Source organism: Chelmon rostratus, chromosome 23 (assembly GCF_017976325.1).
Source record: "Chelmon rostratus isolate fCheRos1 chromosome 23, fCheRos1.pri, whole genome shotgun sequence".
In the NCBI taxonomy this organism is placed as follows: Eukaryota; Metazoa; Chordata; class Actinopteri; order Chaetodontiformes; family Chaetodontidae; genus Chelmon; species Chelmon rostratus.
In genome coordinates, this window is record NC_055680.1 from 9593098 (window position 1) to 9608289 (window position 15192).

General features: G+C 41.3%; 1 protein-coding gene across 1 annotated transcript in view; it reads left to right on the plus strand.

Moving 5' to 3' along the window:
• The first annotated feature begins 259 nt into the window (after nucleotides 1-259).
• Nucleotides 260-15192, plus strand: part of LOC121626768 (phospholipid-transporting ATPase ABCA1-like) — a 133449-nt gene continuing 118516 nt past the window's right edge. The window contains exons 1-8 of the mRNA XM_041965438.1: nucleotides 260-325; nucleotides 3886-3979; nucleotides 4235-4376; nucleotides 4498-4625; nucleotides 6970-7097; nucleotides 8011-8208; nucleotides 12437-12523; nucleotides 12629-12824. Coding sequence (XP_041821372.1) covers nucleotides 260-325; nucleotides 3886-3979; nucleotides 4235-4376; nucleotides 4498-4625; nucleotides 6970-7097; nucleotides 8011-8208; nucleotides 12437-12523; nucleotides 12629-12824 — 1039 coding nt within the window. The remainder of the gene's footprint in view (nucleotides 326-3885; nucleotides 3980-4234; nucleotides 4377-4497; nucleotides 4626-6969; nucleotides 7098-8010; nucleotides 8209-12436; nucleotides 12524-12628; nucleotides 12825-15192) is intronic.

Genomic DNA, 15192 nt, shown 5'->3' on the forward strand with positions numbered 1-15192 from the left:
ATTCTTACACTGTAGATCCACGTGCTGCGACATGGCCCCATCCTGAGGTTTGCTGAGTGTAGGTGATAATAATTCTTAGAACAGGTGCTGCACCATAAGCCCCGAGGCCTGGGGAAGTGAATGATTAGTGGCACTCCCCCCAAGATGCATTGCTCCTCTGTATTAAAACCAAACTCTGCCTTTTATTCCCTCCAGGGTTTATTAAGTGGGCCAGTTGCCATAGCGACGCTTTGGCAGGATATTGCCAGGATAAGCTGTAATGGGTCTCCTGACGCAGTTCACTCTGCTCCTGTGGAAGAACTTCACTCTCCGGAAGAGACAGAAGGTACACTTGTGCTCACCAAACCCCCTCTGCAAATCAACGTATATCTGCTAAAATTGGTCGGCGACGGAGGGAAAATGAGAGTACGGTCCCAGGGTTGTGTCATCAAGGGCAACTAAGTTATTCATGGGAGGGATAGGCAATGGGAGGGCTTTTCTACGAAAATTGTCTCCTATAGAAGTAAACCGCCTTTAACAATCCTACCTTAATGCCAACCAATTTCAAGTGTCACCTTCAATTTTTGGAGATCTAGCTCTTGTGCACGTTATGTCACATTGCCTGTATTTTAGTTCTAACAAAGCCGGTCTTTGGCCTAATAGAATGGGACAGGGAGTGACGAATGTTAAATGCTTTGCTTGAAGGGCAAATACTCTTTCTGGCTCTTCTTACAAACTTGCTGTCACAGCCTGTCCTCGGCAATGTTATCTGAAAGTTTAGTGTCGCCGCAGTTTACAAAATGTCACCAGACAATTAAAGGTTATTATTTTTTACTGTTCAACTGAAAGATCAAATACACCGACTGACATTTCTTTTCTTTTTTTGTTGCAATGCACTTCAGCTGTCTCCACCCATTTCACTACAGCTGAAACTTTAACTGCCTCCGTATTTCAAACTTCCACTGACAGTTGAGATGCTTTCGGTGCTTGTGCTTCAAATGTCAGTTCACCTGCTTTAAGTACTTGCATACAAACTGACAATTCAGCTACCTACAGGGATTAGAATTAAAAACTCAAGTGCTTTCAGCGATTACGCTTTATCTCTCAGCTGCTTTCAGCTCTTACTGAGGTTGGGCGATATTGCCAAAATCTTCTATCTCAGAATATGGAATCTTATATCATGGTAATTTGAAACTCCTTTGCGTACACAAGACTAGAAGATTCACAAGAGTGTTATAAATGTGAATACTTACAAATATGAATGCAAATGCAAACCTATGGCACTCTCGCTTAATTAGAAAACTCTTCTCGTAATATTTTAACCCTGCTGATGAGACTTAAGTCTCTTTGGCCTTGTGACCAGGCCACTTCTGTGAACTTTGGTCATTTCTTTCTCATTCTCCTAACAGACAGAAGCCTGCATATGATCAGCCAATGATATATGGTGGCTGTTATTGCCTCTGATGTCACCCAGAGTGGCCACAAGGTCACATGCTGCAGGAAGATAACAGTTACACCATGTGTCGCAATTGCATTTTAAGGGTCAGGACACGTTGTCATGGAATCTGGTTAGCCCTATGCGTCATTTTTGAGGCAGATATAGCTGTTACAAAGAGCTGCAGTGTGTGCTTTGATTTATACCCTCGCAGTAATGATAGGAGTCACATCCACCCACTTGTTTTGTTAGGGGTTCAAGCACAGCAGTCTGTCTGTTGCTAGAGTAGAACAAAAGACATCTTCACAAAAAAAAAATCAGCTTTCATCAAAGTTCATACTTTCTTGGAATAACTCAAGGCAAAGTCATTTGTAATTTCACAACTTTGTATCTGGGAAACATTCTCCTTGTTAATTTTCTCCGCCAGCATAAAGAACCGGGTAGTATCTTTTCTATCAGGAGGAAATATGTGCCTACTTTCTCCCTAAAGTATGTGAGGGGACAGTGGTGGTTTTGTGCATGGAATGTGGGATATTTGGCCAATGTCAACATGAAATATTGTTATTAGACAAAACCAGTGGGAGTTAGCAAGGACAATGGTGCTTCTGGAGGGCTTGTGGAGGTTAATGACCAATTATATGAATGCCTCACCAAGCATTTTAAGATTTTATAACGGGCATGAAACTGATTTTATGGTCCAGTATTTCACATAATTTCATAGGAGGAGATTATCTATTCACAAAGACGCTGGTGTCCGATGGCAAATGCCTGGGGAGCCAGACATTGAGAAAGTCCCCATGATCTCTGTGTTCCCTCTCCATGCCTTTTCTTTGGAATACATTATGATAATTCACCCTCTCAGCAGAACTACATCCTCTCTGACACAGAGACTGGAGGGAATTAAAGGACAGAATTAGAAATTCTATCTAGTTTCTTTGAAATATATCTACAATTTTCTCATCTGTAATTCATTGAGAAAATTATACAACGGGAAATTCACTATATGCCTATATATACCCCAGTGAACTAAATACGATGTGTTCAACCCCCACTGCTCATCCCTTCTTCCGCAGAAACCTTACTTAAATTCAGAAGGTTCCCATGGTGCTGTAGCATAACAAGCAATATGTATTATTGCATTTCCTCACCTCACCTCTGCCTGCCCTCCACTTTAATTATGAAGACAACAGCCACAATATAGATGTCTTCTCTTATTACTTGTGCTAATGTGCGTCACCAGATACAGTGTCTGAACATGTTACTGAAGCAGGTGCAGGGAATTTGCTGGCTGGAGCTGTTCAGCTGGTTTCTCTAAGCAGGTCAGTCCGCCAGAGATGTCGGGAGGGATGAGTGTGCAGGCCGACCAGGGCAGCTGAGGTTAGAGGCGAGGGCTCGGTGGGTGAGTGCGGGCCCTGGGGGCTGGGGTTGTTGAGCGATGGTGTGCCAAGGGACGTGTAAAAGCCTGGATGGCAGGGGGTGTGGGGTTGAAGAGTCAATGCTGCAGCATTGTAATAGCTCATCGGAAGTCATCCGCTGGCGGATATTACTCCCTGCTGAAAACGCTTCACCGCAGGGATGAATTGCCTTCATGAAGTAAAATTTGCTTTTGCACAAATGTTACTTGACCATCAGCTCCCAGAGGTGCACGTTACCTTGACTCATGTAGAAAGAAACTGCTTTGGTGTTTCACAGTGACAGCACCGGTAAAAATAAGCAGGCCTGTGTGTTTGGTAAATATGGAAGCTTGAACCTGTGATACCCCAAGGTGGTTCAGATGTATATGTAAAACCTCCAAACTCTAGGGTCTTGGTATTTTGTCTCTAAAATACCCCTCAAGGCAAACAGAGGAGAAAAATAAGAGAAACTAGTGAACGAGTAAAGCCTTGAGGTCATCCATTTGTGCTTTGTTGGTTTTTCTCTTCACCCGCTCCCTGAGGTTGAAATAAAAGCCTGGCATGTCACATGCACCGCTGCATGCCGGCAGGTATTGAAGTTGTTGTGCTAAAGCAAGGAAGTGGTTCCTGCTCTTCATCCAGAAGAGGATTAAACGTGGCGAGGAGATGATAAGGCGTGTGTGATAGCTTTGGCTTGGGGTGAGGAAGCAAGCAGAGGTTTCTCTCTCAATCCTGGAAGTGCTTTGAGTAAACGCAAGACCAACAGCAGAACATATGGTCAGTGACATGTGCAGCTACGCTGTAAACACACACACACACACACGGATACACACGCCCTCATGAGGTCTTTTTAATCAATCATTAACAGTATCTCAGCTGCAGAAACACAATTTCTTGTTGCCTCTTAGGTAATAGCCTGCATGTCTTCACACCCACCTCATATCTTTGGAGTGATTTGCTTTGACTTTATGAGGGATGCCACCTGTTGAACTCATGAGAAAACAATGCAAATGATGTGAGCCGTAATGTGCACCAGAGATGTATTCCATAAACAAATGATGTTTATCCTTTGTGCAGGTGCGGCTGGCCGTAGAATTGATATGGCCTCTGTTTCTCTTCATCATACTGGTGTGGGTTCGCTCCACCAATCACCCAATTTACAAAGGCCAATGTAAGTACAAGTCCAGATGTAATTAAACTCTGTTTAAACCTGCAGAACAACTAAAGAGACAGTTTAACGTGTGTTTTATATTAACTCATAACTCAAAGCTAATGTTGACATCAAAATGTTGATTCAGCAAGAACGTAAAAAACTGCTGTTCGTAACTCTGTTGTGACATCAGTGCATCTATATTTTAAGACAGCAATGTTTGAGCCATGCAGCTGTACAGATGAATAGAGTAAGTGTCCGCCTCTATTCCTTTAGGCCACTACCCAAATAAAGCCATGCCATCAGCTGGCATGCTGCCCTGGCTTCAAGGTATGATCTGCAACATCAACAATCCCTGTTTGAACTATCCAACGCCGGGGGAGACACCAGGCCAAGTCAACAACTTCAACAACTCCATGTATGTACTGGGATGTTTTCGTTTCTGTCTTCTAAGGCATTATATACCAGGATGAAACTGAATACTTTATGATTTTAGATTTTATATCTATAATCCTTTTTTTGTGTTTCTGGTAAACCAGAATAGCTGGGGTGTTGATAGAGCTGCAAAGCCTCGTGGTGAACAGGTCTATTCTCAGTAAGGCACAGCTGCTTGCAGATGACATCGACCAGTTGAACTCAGTCCTGACACAGGCTAACCCTGGGAATGGTAAGAAGATTTGAATCCCAAATTCTTGATGCACTGACCTTAAAACAATGAAGCTATTCATGACAAGAGCTTGTTATGAAACGCTATCATAGAAATTGGTGAAAAGCGACAATGTCAAACTGTCGATTGATAGAAAAGTTTTATTGCTACTGAGTAATGGTTCAAAAAATAATTGGTGCAGAAAATACTGAGCCTCAGCAACAATCACTCTGCTATGTCTTTATTAAGTACTCTCCATCAAGGAAAGTATCCCCTTCATGTGGATGACAAGTTGGAGGATTTGTTATTCCCCTTTATCCCTCAAAAACAATGGCGCGATTATTTATGATGCAATTTGCCGTGCAGACTGACAGATCGTTTGTCTTGATAAGTTGCTGCTTTGCATTCGGCTCATTTAGCCTGATGATATTCAGATTTTCATACGGCACCTAATTTGCAAAAAGACAAGGGTGTGGGGGTGGGGTGCTGTTCAACAAACGGTTCCTGGGCCATTTGCATTTTGGGGTCGCTGGCTTGTAATATACAAGATTAAATCCATCAAACATCTAAGCCTGGGCATAATTAATGGCATGCGCTGTCTTACAAGAGAGCACAAAAGGTCATCGACAAGAATGGGGAATGAACTATCAAAAGACTAGGTTGGCAAAGGCGATTGTGTTGTTCCTTTTTTGTTTTTTACCAAGGGTTGATGAAAAGACTCAGGTGGTCACTTCAATCAGAAAGGCAACAGTGTTCAGGAAGAGCCCAGAATATGTTTGTCTTCCCAATAGTCTAACTCTGTGCATCCCTCTTGATGCTCCTGCAGTCAGCAAGGCCATTATAATATGTGTTTAGTAGCTGTCAGGGGGTGTCATATAGACGAAGCAGTGTAAGCATCAAGCTGCATAATTAATCCCGGACTATCCTGAATAATTGTTTTTACCAAACATTTATCTTAATTGAAGCTTGAAAAAGGGAAAGTCACTTCCTCCCCTTGTCCTGATAATTGACTGACTTGCATGTATTACACTTGCAAAAGGGCTAATCTAATTGAATTACTTAACCCCTTCATCGTCTCAACAGCAAATGTAGTCCCAGAAAGAAGAAAACACATGTTGCACAGATTCAGTGTGTGCATGAGTGTGTGAATATACTGTAGTGGAAGCCCTTTGTGTTATAGTACATAACAATCTCAAAGTGAGTTTACTTGGATGTATAATTACTACATGTTCTTTGACTACTTTGATTGCTTTCCACCGGTGATCAGTGATTTGAGTTTGAGTGAATGAGTGCCTCGGCCTGCTCTCGTCCATGGCCTTCCTTCTATTGGGAAGCTGAGTTGAAAAACCTTTGAATTAAAACTCTGAACAATGGTGTCTGAGGTAGCCTGTACTCATCCTGAAGTTGGTTAAATGATTTCTTAGAGATCTTTTATCACCTGGATTCCAAATATGTTCACTTTTTAAAACCAGGGCTAACACAAGAACGAATAAAGTTGGGATGATCACCAAAAGCGAGTATTTGCTGGTGAGATAAAATGCCTCCTTCCATGCACTAAACATGTCACCCACAATAAAGCAGGCTCTTTTAAATCCTGACTACCTGTGGGCAGCTAATCAGGAGAGAATGGCTGATTAACAATCTGATACATGTTTAGCAACAGATTACCTTCTCTTGTGCGATTCAAGTGTTCAAACCCCTACTTGCACCACTGAAGGATTTCATTGCAACAGTCGTCTAAAAGGCATAATTTAAAATCACATTCATCAGACCATAATGCCCCTCCAGGAAACATGTATAGCAAAACCAACCCAGAATGCTATCAGGTGTTCTGCATTCTTGATTTTCTATTTTGACAAAAATAAAAGTAAATTTAAAAATGCATGCTTGAACCTTAAGGAGCTGCAATACAGAGAGGGAAATGAGCTTTAACTTTGTGTTTTCAACAACAGAATAAACCCTCTAGTGATGCTTTGGTTCGACCAAAACCTTCCATTGCAGAGGAAGGACTGTGTTTCAGGACAGGCTCTCCTGCATGACTGGCATAGTTGTCCACGAGGACTAACACACATGTTTCTGCATGCACCCTTATTGGTGAACAGTAGCGTGGAAATCAAATGCAGGGTGAAGAGTGGAGGTAGAGACAGAAAAGCTGCATGGCATTGCAAAATATCTGCAGTGCAAGAGGCGAGTAGCAAGGATTTATAGCCAAAACTATGAAAATGAGACTCTTTTACGGTCAAGTTGTCAGCGAACATGTAAACACAAGTACACTGTTGTATTGTCCTGAATTGTGTGTCCCTGGTTTTGCTTTGCATCAATTGCTGTTCTGCAAACATAATGATTCTCTATCTTTGTGTTTAAGGTCAACCAGTGATTCTAAAGAGTATTCTAAGAGACGGTGAAACTTTCTCCACTCATCTGAAAGAGAATTTGTCGGTGCCACCAACAGTGATCCAAAGCCTCATGAATGCTGAGATTAAACTCAATTCAGTAAGTATCATTTTGCTACTCCGCCTGCACGTTGACAACAGCATAAAAAACCCCAGTCTCCAAAAAGGATCGCATCTGCTTTGAAACAAGATTTTTCACCTCCCTCTGTACATGAAGGGATTTAAATGTTACCAAAATGTTCAAAGACCAAGAGTGTCAAGAGTGTTGTGCTTGAACATTTAAGAATAAAATGTCCTGGCCAAGAACTGCCTCTGGGACTCCTTGTCTTGACAGTCATAATCAAAGCAAACTCTGGTATTTGCTTGACAGAAAAAAGTCGTTTGAAGCTGCCTACAGTAGGTAATTTGGATTGAAATGAACTTGCAACAGCAATAAGAGTATCATTTGCTCCCCAAATGATACTGTGGTATGTACCACGTAATATCAAATGAGCTGCAAGTAGGTAATTATGTTTCACTGACATTGACAAGGATGCTTGAATACAATGTGCGCTGATTAAAAGATCCCCACTGTGTATGAGGCATTCTGATGGTTGCAGTGAGCTCTGGCGCAAACTATACTGAGTGCCAAGAAAGTGAAAGTTCATGAGCCATTCTCTGTCTTCTGCCCATGCATCCTGTCTTATTTGGTGCCACTGTATGCTGTCTGATATGATGCAAATTATCTGTGTGTATGCTGCTGTGTGTGTGGTTGTTAATGTTTGTGTCTGTCACATATTTACTGTTTTTTCAAGTGTCACTGTTTGTGCATATGATCATTGTGTCTTTAAAAGAGAGTAATCTTAAAAAAATCAAGCCTAACTTAAATTAAAACATGACTTTACATGTGATTTTGCATTCCATCTTCCTGCACAACCAACCCAAAAGACACGACACATGAATAAATAAAACATGATCAGATGCAAAGTTCTCATGTTTGTCAACTTTTGCCAAAGTTAGTATTTATTTTTCAGATGATGGGCATCCCAAGGCCTGGCAACCTGAGGAGCATCCTGTGTGAGGGGACAGATCTGGATCAGTATGTCCAATTTAGCAGCCAAGCTGAAAAGCAGGCTTTTCAAAATGTCAGCTGCTCCCTCACTCCACAGCAGCTGATTAACACCCAGCAAGTACTCCTGCGGAACCTGGATGCGAGGAAAGTTCTTGCCGAGGTGAGCTCCTCTTGCTGCCGCCCACACACAAAAAACAAGCCTCACAACTTGTCTAATTTGAGTTTGATGAGACGAGAAGGAATTTTGCATTGTAACTCGGACACAATTTGTCGAATTTTGGAGAGAGAACGCATGAGGAAACTGTGTGTACAGTAGTGGCCTGATAGGATCACTGCAGTAGATGTATGGGCTAATGAAGGTGCTATTAAAAATGTCAATTTTAAACTCTCGTCATGTCAGGTGCAGTTGAGGAGTAACTTGAAGGCTGCATTTGAACCCTCCATCAGGCATCAGGTCAAACTGAAGATGCTGCAGCTATTGTGTGCATTTCTCAAAAGAGAATCAAGCTGTTTTTGGACATTTTTGTGGAAACAGCATCTCAGATTTGTGCCTCTTGGTGGGCATTTCCTCTGGCGTTTGAGAGCTTGTGTTGCTGGGAGATGCACTGTCAACTTCCATGGTGTGCTACTGACTAGAGCTCATCATAGCCCTGTATAGCCTCCGAACATTGATTTTTCAGATTTTTCTCAACAAGCGTATGTAGCTTTGATTAAGCACTGTTAGTAATCTAAGCTGTTGTTTGCGGCTATAGCTAAAAACATTTTGTGCAAAATTTCCAAATACATCACTGACAGACAAATATATTCAATGCTTACCAATACAATTTGGTTTCTAATCTACTGTGTAGGCCTGCGAGTGCAGGGTGGCTCTGAACTGCTGAGCAAACCTTGACGCCTATGCAAAAATTAAATGCCAAGGTAGTGTAGGTGGGTTTTGCATGCCAGAATTTCCTGTTGAACCTTCTTCTTACTGGCATTTTCTGTGCGTGAGTTATGACAGACACTCATCCTAAATTGAAAGAAAAATAAGAAAAAGTAAATGTAGTTGCACAAGGTAATTTTCGGCATGAATGTGCTATCAATTGCAAACTAAAGTAAAACAGTCTTGACACAGTTTTGTGGGTACATGGTCTGTTCTCGAATGGCTTGCAGTAAATTGAATTAAAGGACAGTGAAGTTCTTTGCCCACCAATTGAATAACCACTTTAAAAGCCAAACCTACCAGTAACACTTCAACACTATTGTTACTTTTTCCAGCTATTCTTCGTCCTGTATCAAATGTCCTTGTTATTTTTTTTTCATCATACTTAGTCAGTCCCTTCCTGTTTTTTCTAAAGTTTTTGTGGACTCTAGATCCAAGCATTTTGCTCTTATTTTAGTAAAAGTTCAAAGACATGCACACACATAGTCCAAAGCCATGGAAAAAAAAAAAAAAAACATAACCAAACATATGTTTTTGTGAACAAAATTAACATTGCTTCACGCTTTTTTTCATTACTACACCATTATCTTAATATATTTATAATTCATTTTAAGTGAGAAATCGTTTTCCTGTCCCACAGGATCTATGCTTTTAAATTGTCATCGTCATGTCCACCGCTGTGTCCTCAAGTGTTTTTACTAGAATGCATGCAATCAGGTGGGAATTATTTATTAGAACCAATGTTTTTTTGAGTTCTTTTAAATCTCTGTGCTCCCTTTGGGATGATGAAAGCCTGCACTTTTCTTTGAGTTTATCTTTGAGAGAAAATATATGGGACAGCAAATCCAATAAATAAGTGATAAGGCAGGAAGTTCGTAGGAGAGAGCATTTGAACAATTTAAGCCCACAGGCATTTTCAGACAGAAAAAAAAGAAAGGCCAGACAAGATATGGCGGAAAAGCTCTTCAGCGCCGCAAGCAAATGGATGGAAAAGAACATCAAGCCTTCACACTTAAAGCTTGACGTTGCTGAATGATTGTGATAACAACAACAACAACATAAAGAAAAGGACAAGGGAAGAAGTCAGGGTTTATCACTGAGGCAGATTTAGACATTGGTTCCACAAGTTTGCGTTTGTGTTTCTGGAAATAATGTCAGGGCACAACACACAGGGAAGACGGCAAACAAAAAGCATTCGAATATATGTGGTGGTCAATAAAGGTCATTCAAACTGTGTCTTTGACAGCATAATCTCCTTTGCAGTTCATTACCTCAGAAAATCATAACTTTTTCAACCATTCAATACATGCATGGTTATATCATTCTTGTAGAATTGTTCTTCTAATCAGCTTGCCTGGTGAGCAAAAGAAACACACACACAAGCAGTCCTCAGTAACAAAGTGCAGTGAAAAATAATTTGAATATTGCGCTCATTTTCAGGTTCATACCTTTTTTTAGGAATCTACTGGAAAAGATTGACATGCTTTAATACTGAAAACTAATTAATTTTCTCATACTGTCCACGCTGCAAAATGACTTTTCTTTAGGAAAGTCAGTTTATAGCTCCAGTCCTCCTTAAAGCCCCCCTCCTGAATAGCACAGCCTGCTGTGATTGGTCAGTTCAAGCAGGCGCCACACACATGTTTCCTGTTGGCTCTGTCTGTGTTTTTAGCTTCCAGCTAGCTACACTTCTACTATTAATATGACTACAGTAACCACTTCTAAAATAAAGACTTCATGTTCGAGCATTAATCTGATTCATGTTAGCTTTGGCCTCACTGACCAGTGGGCCCATAAAATTACAACTTTGTAATTGTGTTTGTATAGTCTGAGCAAGCTAGCTGCTGGGTGCTAATCCAAGTTACACAATCTTCCCAAGCCAATGAATTCCTGGAGGACGACCATTTCTTTTTTACATGTAGCAATATCATTATCGTCATGCCATCAGAGCAGGCTTTTCAAGTGAATTTACAGCAAAAACACATGCACACATACCAGCGTGAAGCCGGGAGCTGAACGGCCTTCATGTAACAACAAAGCTAACGCTGGCTAAGCTAGCGCTGCAGTTTAATGCACAAAAAGCAAGATGAAAAAACAGCTACCAGCAGCAAATCTACTCCTCTTGTTGTTTATTTCGCTTCAATTTAGGCTCAATGTTCACAAAGTTTCTCTTGACTGTCCCTCATGATGAAGATTTATGCTGGTTTTCGTCGCCAACAACAGGTTGCTTTGCTCAGAGCGTTACCTATAGCAATGGCAGACAGCAAGGTAGATGGGACGTTCACCTCGGTGGAAGATGGCCACAGTGCTGGAAGTTGTGCTGTGTTACACAGCGATATAGACAAGTAATAGAAGAAAAGGCTGGACAACCGACTCAGTGTTTCAGGCAGTTTAAGAGCCCTGATTTCTGTGAGAGAGAACAGCTCCCTTTGGTGTGGAGTTTGGGCTTAGTAACTTTGCACAAAAAATATATGCACATCAAAGGAAAGAGAAAACCTGAAAGCAAAAGATGGCATCTGTAAGAAATGAGTTGAGCAGTCTGTCTTGTTTCACTTTCTCTACCTCCTCATGTGACATTGCTGAAATCTCTTCATCAGTTGGTGACTCAGGTGATTTTCAGCTGTTTTGCTGAAAATTGTCCAAGACCCTTTAAGTCTCGTCTTCATTTCTGAGTGTAAAGTGATCCTAAATGAATGCGCTCAAACTCAATCAATAGCCAGGTTATTGTCCAAACCATGCTTGAATGCACTTTTATATGTGAATGGAGTTTTATCTGAAGACACTAATGCAGTGTTACCCTTCTTAACACCTCTCTTGGCCTTCTTTCCACTCCCAATGGACTTATCTCTTGCATACACTGCATATAAGCTTTGTAATTTTAATTTCTGAAAGACAATACAGGCCCTCGTAATAAAGCCTATATCTGACACTTGATGCATGAAAATGACAGTGGTTAAAAGGGCATGCCATTTACTTCTTCTAATTGGACACATACTGTGTACCTTCCGAATGTCACTGTAACACACGGTAACACATTTTAATGCAACTTTTATTAACCAGTGTCAGGGATGATAATGCTGGGATTCAATTTACAGGTCAAGATTCACAAATTGACATGTGTAATGCCATCATTCCATTCATTGTATGTTGAATGAAACAGCATTTTCAGCAGGTCTGTGGACGTCACCGATCTCATTAAGTCCAGGAACATAGGAAATAAGAACATAACAAAGTTGTAAATGAATGTGGAAATTGCAACTGCAAGTTTAGCTACTGGCTGCACAATACAAAACATATTTTTTTCCCCAGGACATAGTTTTAAAAAGAGAATAACTTAAAAAAAACCTGAATATTTTATAATAGCAAACATCCCTGCGAGCATAATTTATACACTGGATTATTTCCTTGTTCAGCTTTGTCCATTCATGTACATATGCACAAACCACCTGTTCATACTCTGTTTTAGCTACCTCAAGCTTTGGATCTGAATTCAGCAGACACAGCGACGTTGATGGGGAAAATCACTCAAGATGCGTTACCAGTGATTGAGGAGGTTAGTGCTGCTATTTTATTATGTATCCTGGACAGGAATCTGTACTCATACTCTGTGATTTTTTTTACATTTATTTGTAAAATTCCTTACTTTTCTTGCATCCAGATGGCCAGGTTGCAGAATTCTGTGATCTTTGAGGCTGCGAGTGCATTGGATTTCCAAAGGGACATGATTGGCAGTGTTAATATGCTCTTGTGTGGAATTCCCTCTGACTTCAACTCCACCAATATGCACATCAGTTCACAGTCACGAAGACAGATGGTTAACAGCGAGCCAATCTCCATCATGAACAGCAGTTCCGGTAAGTGCCGCAGCAAACTCCTTTTTAAAGCAGTGTTCTCACACTTCACTTGTGTCTTAATCATGTTCCATATGTAATCATGGTAGCCAGCAAATAGTCAAAATGGACTCAGTGCACTGCATCACTGGACATGGCACTGGGCATGGTTGTTTTGCATCCAGAGGTCTAAAGCACACAGTGACTGTGTTGCATTTGGAAAAAGAGGAAAAACTGGGAATCATTGCTTGATCATGAGGTGTGACAGAGGATGTCATGAACCATAACTAGCCCCCCTTTCCTTTAAAGGCAAGGTCATGTCAGAATTATGAAGTTTGACAGTTTTATGGAGAAAACAGTGTGGAGCTACTGTCGCCTTGCTAGTGCAGCAGATGTCAGTCCAGCAATGCTCAGTAGGCATTCTTTTTAGGTTAATGGTGTTGTCTATGGAAAGAATAAAAGTAATTGTATGACATACATTCCACTTTGGAAGAAATGCACAGACAATTCAAACCCTGTTATCAAAGTATAAATGCATGGGAAAGAAATAAACAGTACAATAAACAATCCCTTTTTTCATGTATTAGTGCTGCATGGTACGCAGAGCAGTGAACTGTGCAGCGTGCACAGGATGTGACAACTTGTGCACGTCCAGGAACCAGGCACCTGTGGCACGGTTGGCACCTGTGCCAGAGCTGGAAACTAGGTTTGATTAGGAATACATTATCGGCGGCTGTGTCAGGGGCTGGCATCAATCGTAGCCAATCAAATCAAGCTCTTCTCATTCCATTTAGAAGCTGTGCACTCCCCGCCCTGACATAATGATGTTTTTTTAATGGAGAAGAAAGTCCAGAGCAACTTATCCCAAGTGGAAACTGATGTTGTTGTCGGGGTGGTGCAGATTCACAAGGCGCAAATACATAGCGTTCGAAACATGACCATATGGCAGCCCAAACTTCCCACTGAGGACAGATGGTGTCACTAAAACGCAAATTCCCTGGTGCTGTATTGATTTCCCTGAACCAGGCTCAGTTTGTAAAGATTTTTGAGAAGGAGCAGGCCTGATGGAGTTCAGCCATGGCTTTAAAATGTCCTGGAGCCGTCTCAATTGCTGTGTCCAGTGCATCCACCGCTTGTCATTAGGTGGAATTAGCGCCACCTACTGCTTGTCCCAGTGAACCAACTCCTAATAACGGTTTTAGCTGGAAAACAAGCATTTGTTAGCTGATTCCCTCAAAATTAGGTACAATTAGGCGATGAAACCTAGCTATTGTCTTCCATCCTCCTGATGATATGCAGTGCATAAACATGACAACACTGTACACTATCCTCTACAGCAGCCTGGTGCTACTTATGAAATATCTATTCCAGGTAGCCACATTGGAAGAATCTGTGGTGTATTTACACTGCTTTGAAAATCTGGGCCACACCGCCCACCTTCAGTATGGTTGTAGGTGAATGAGCATTCGCATGGCTGCGAGGATTTAATTAATAAAAGAGGAAAGATAGATAATGCAAGCATTTGTGGAAGACAGATTTTAGAGTGGAGTATTGATATGAATCATTCTTTGATCTAACCTCGTACACTGCTCTGCTTTTCTGGCATCACTGCATCAAAGTCTGTTTCTTGATGTGTGACTGTGACTCATGGTTGAGGACTTTCTATCAAAGTAAAGAAGGCATACGTGAAAGATTTGGGGGATTTATGTGAGTCATTTCTGGAACAGACGAATTGTTGACCATGTTACTTGTGTTGTAAAGCTAGTGGTAGTAGTCAGGTACAGTACACTGTATACCCACATGCCTACCACTTTTTTCCATTAAGAATAGAAAAGGTGTTTCTCCGCTACTGTCAGAAGTGGGTTAGCTCACACTGTGAGATGTGTCATTTAATGAGCTAAAAAAAACAACAAAACAAAAGGAGAAGCTCACATTGGGGCCTGAGGCCTGTTGAGGCAATAAAGCATCCCCAAACCGCTGTACGATGCTTCACAAATGATTACGGCTGATCTTTTCAAAGGCTAGTTTTTGTTTTATCAACCCCTGACATGCTCCAGAATGCACCGGTAACCCAGTGTTGTCTGGCAAACCTTCCAGAGCTACCCTGTGGGTCAAATTGGAGTTACAGCTGACTCCTGTACCTTGATGGAAAGTGTGGAAAGACACACCTGTACTTTAGTGTTCCTCTCCATTTTCAATTATGCTCTATATTTAGAGAATATCTGTTTCATTATTTTCATCTGTGGGATTTCGCAGGGGAAAAAAAACTCATTATGGATTATCACACACCTGAATGTTTGGTCCTGACCGCGTGTCTGATCTTGATGCATGGGCGGACCCTCTAAGACTAACAAACTTTTTTTTATATCATTTGCACCTGTTTAAGTGCACC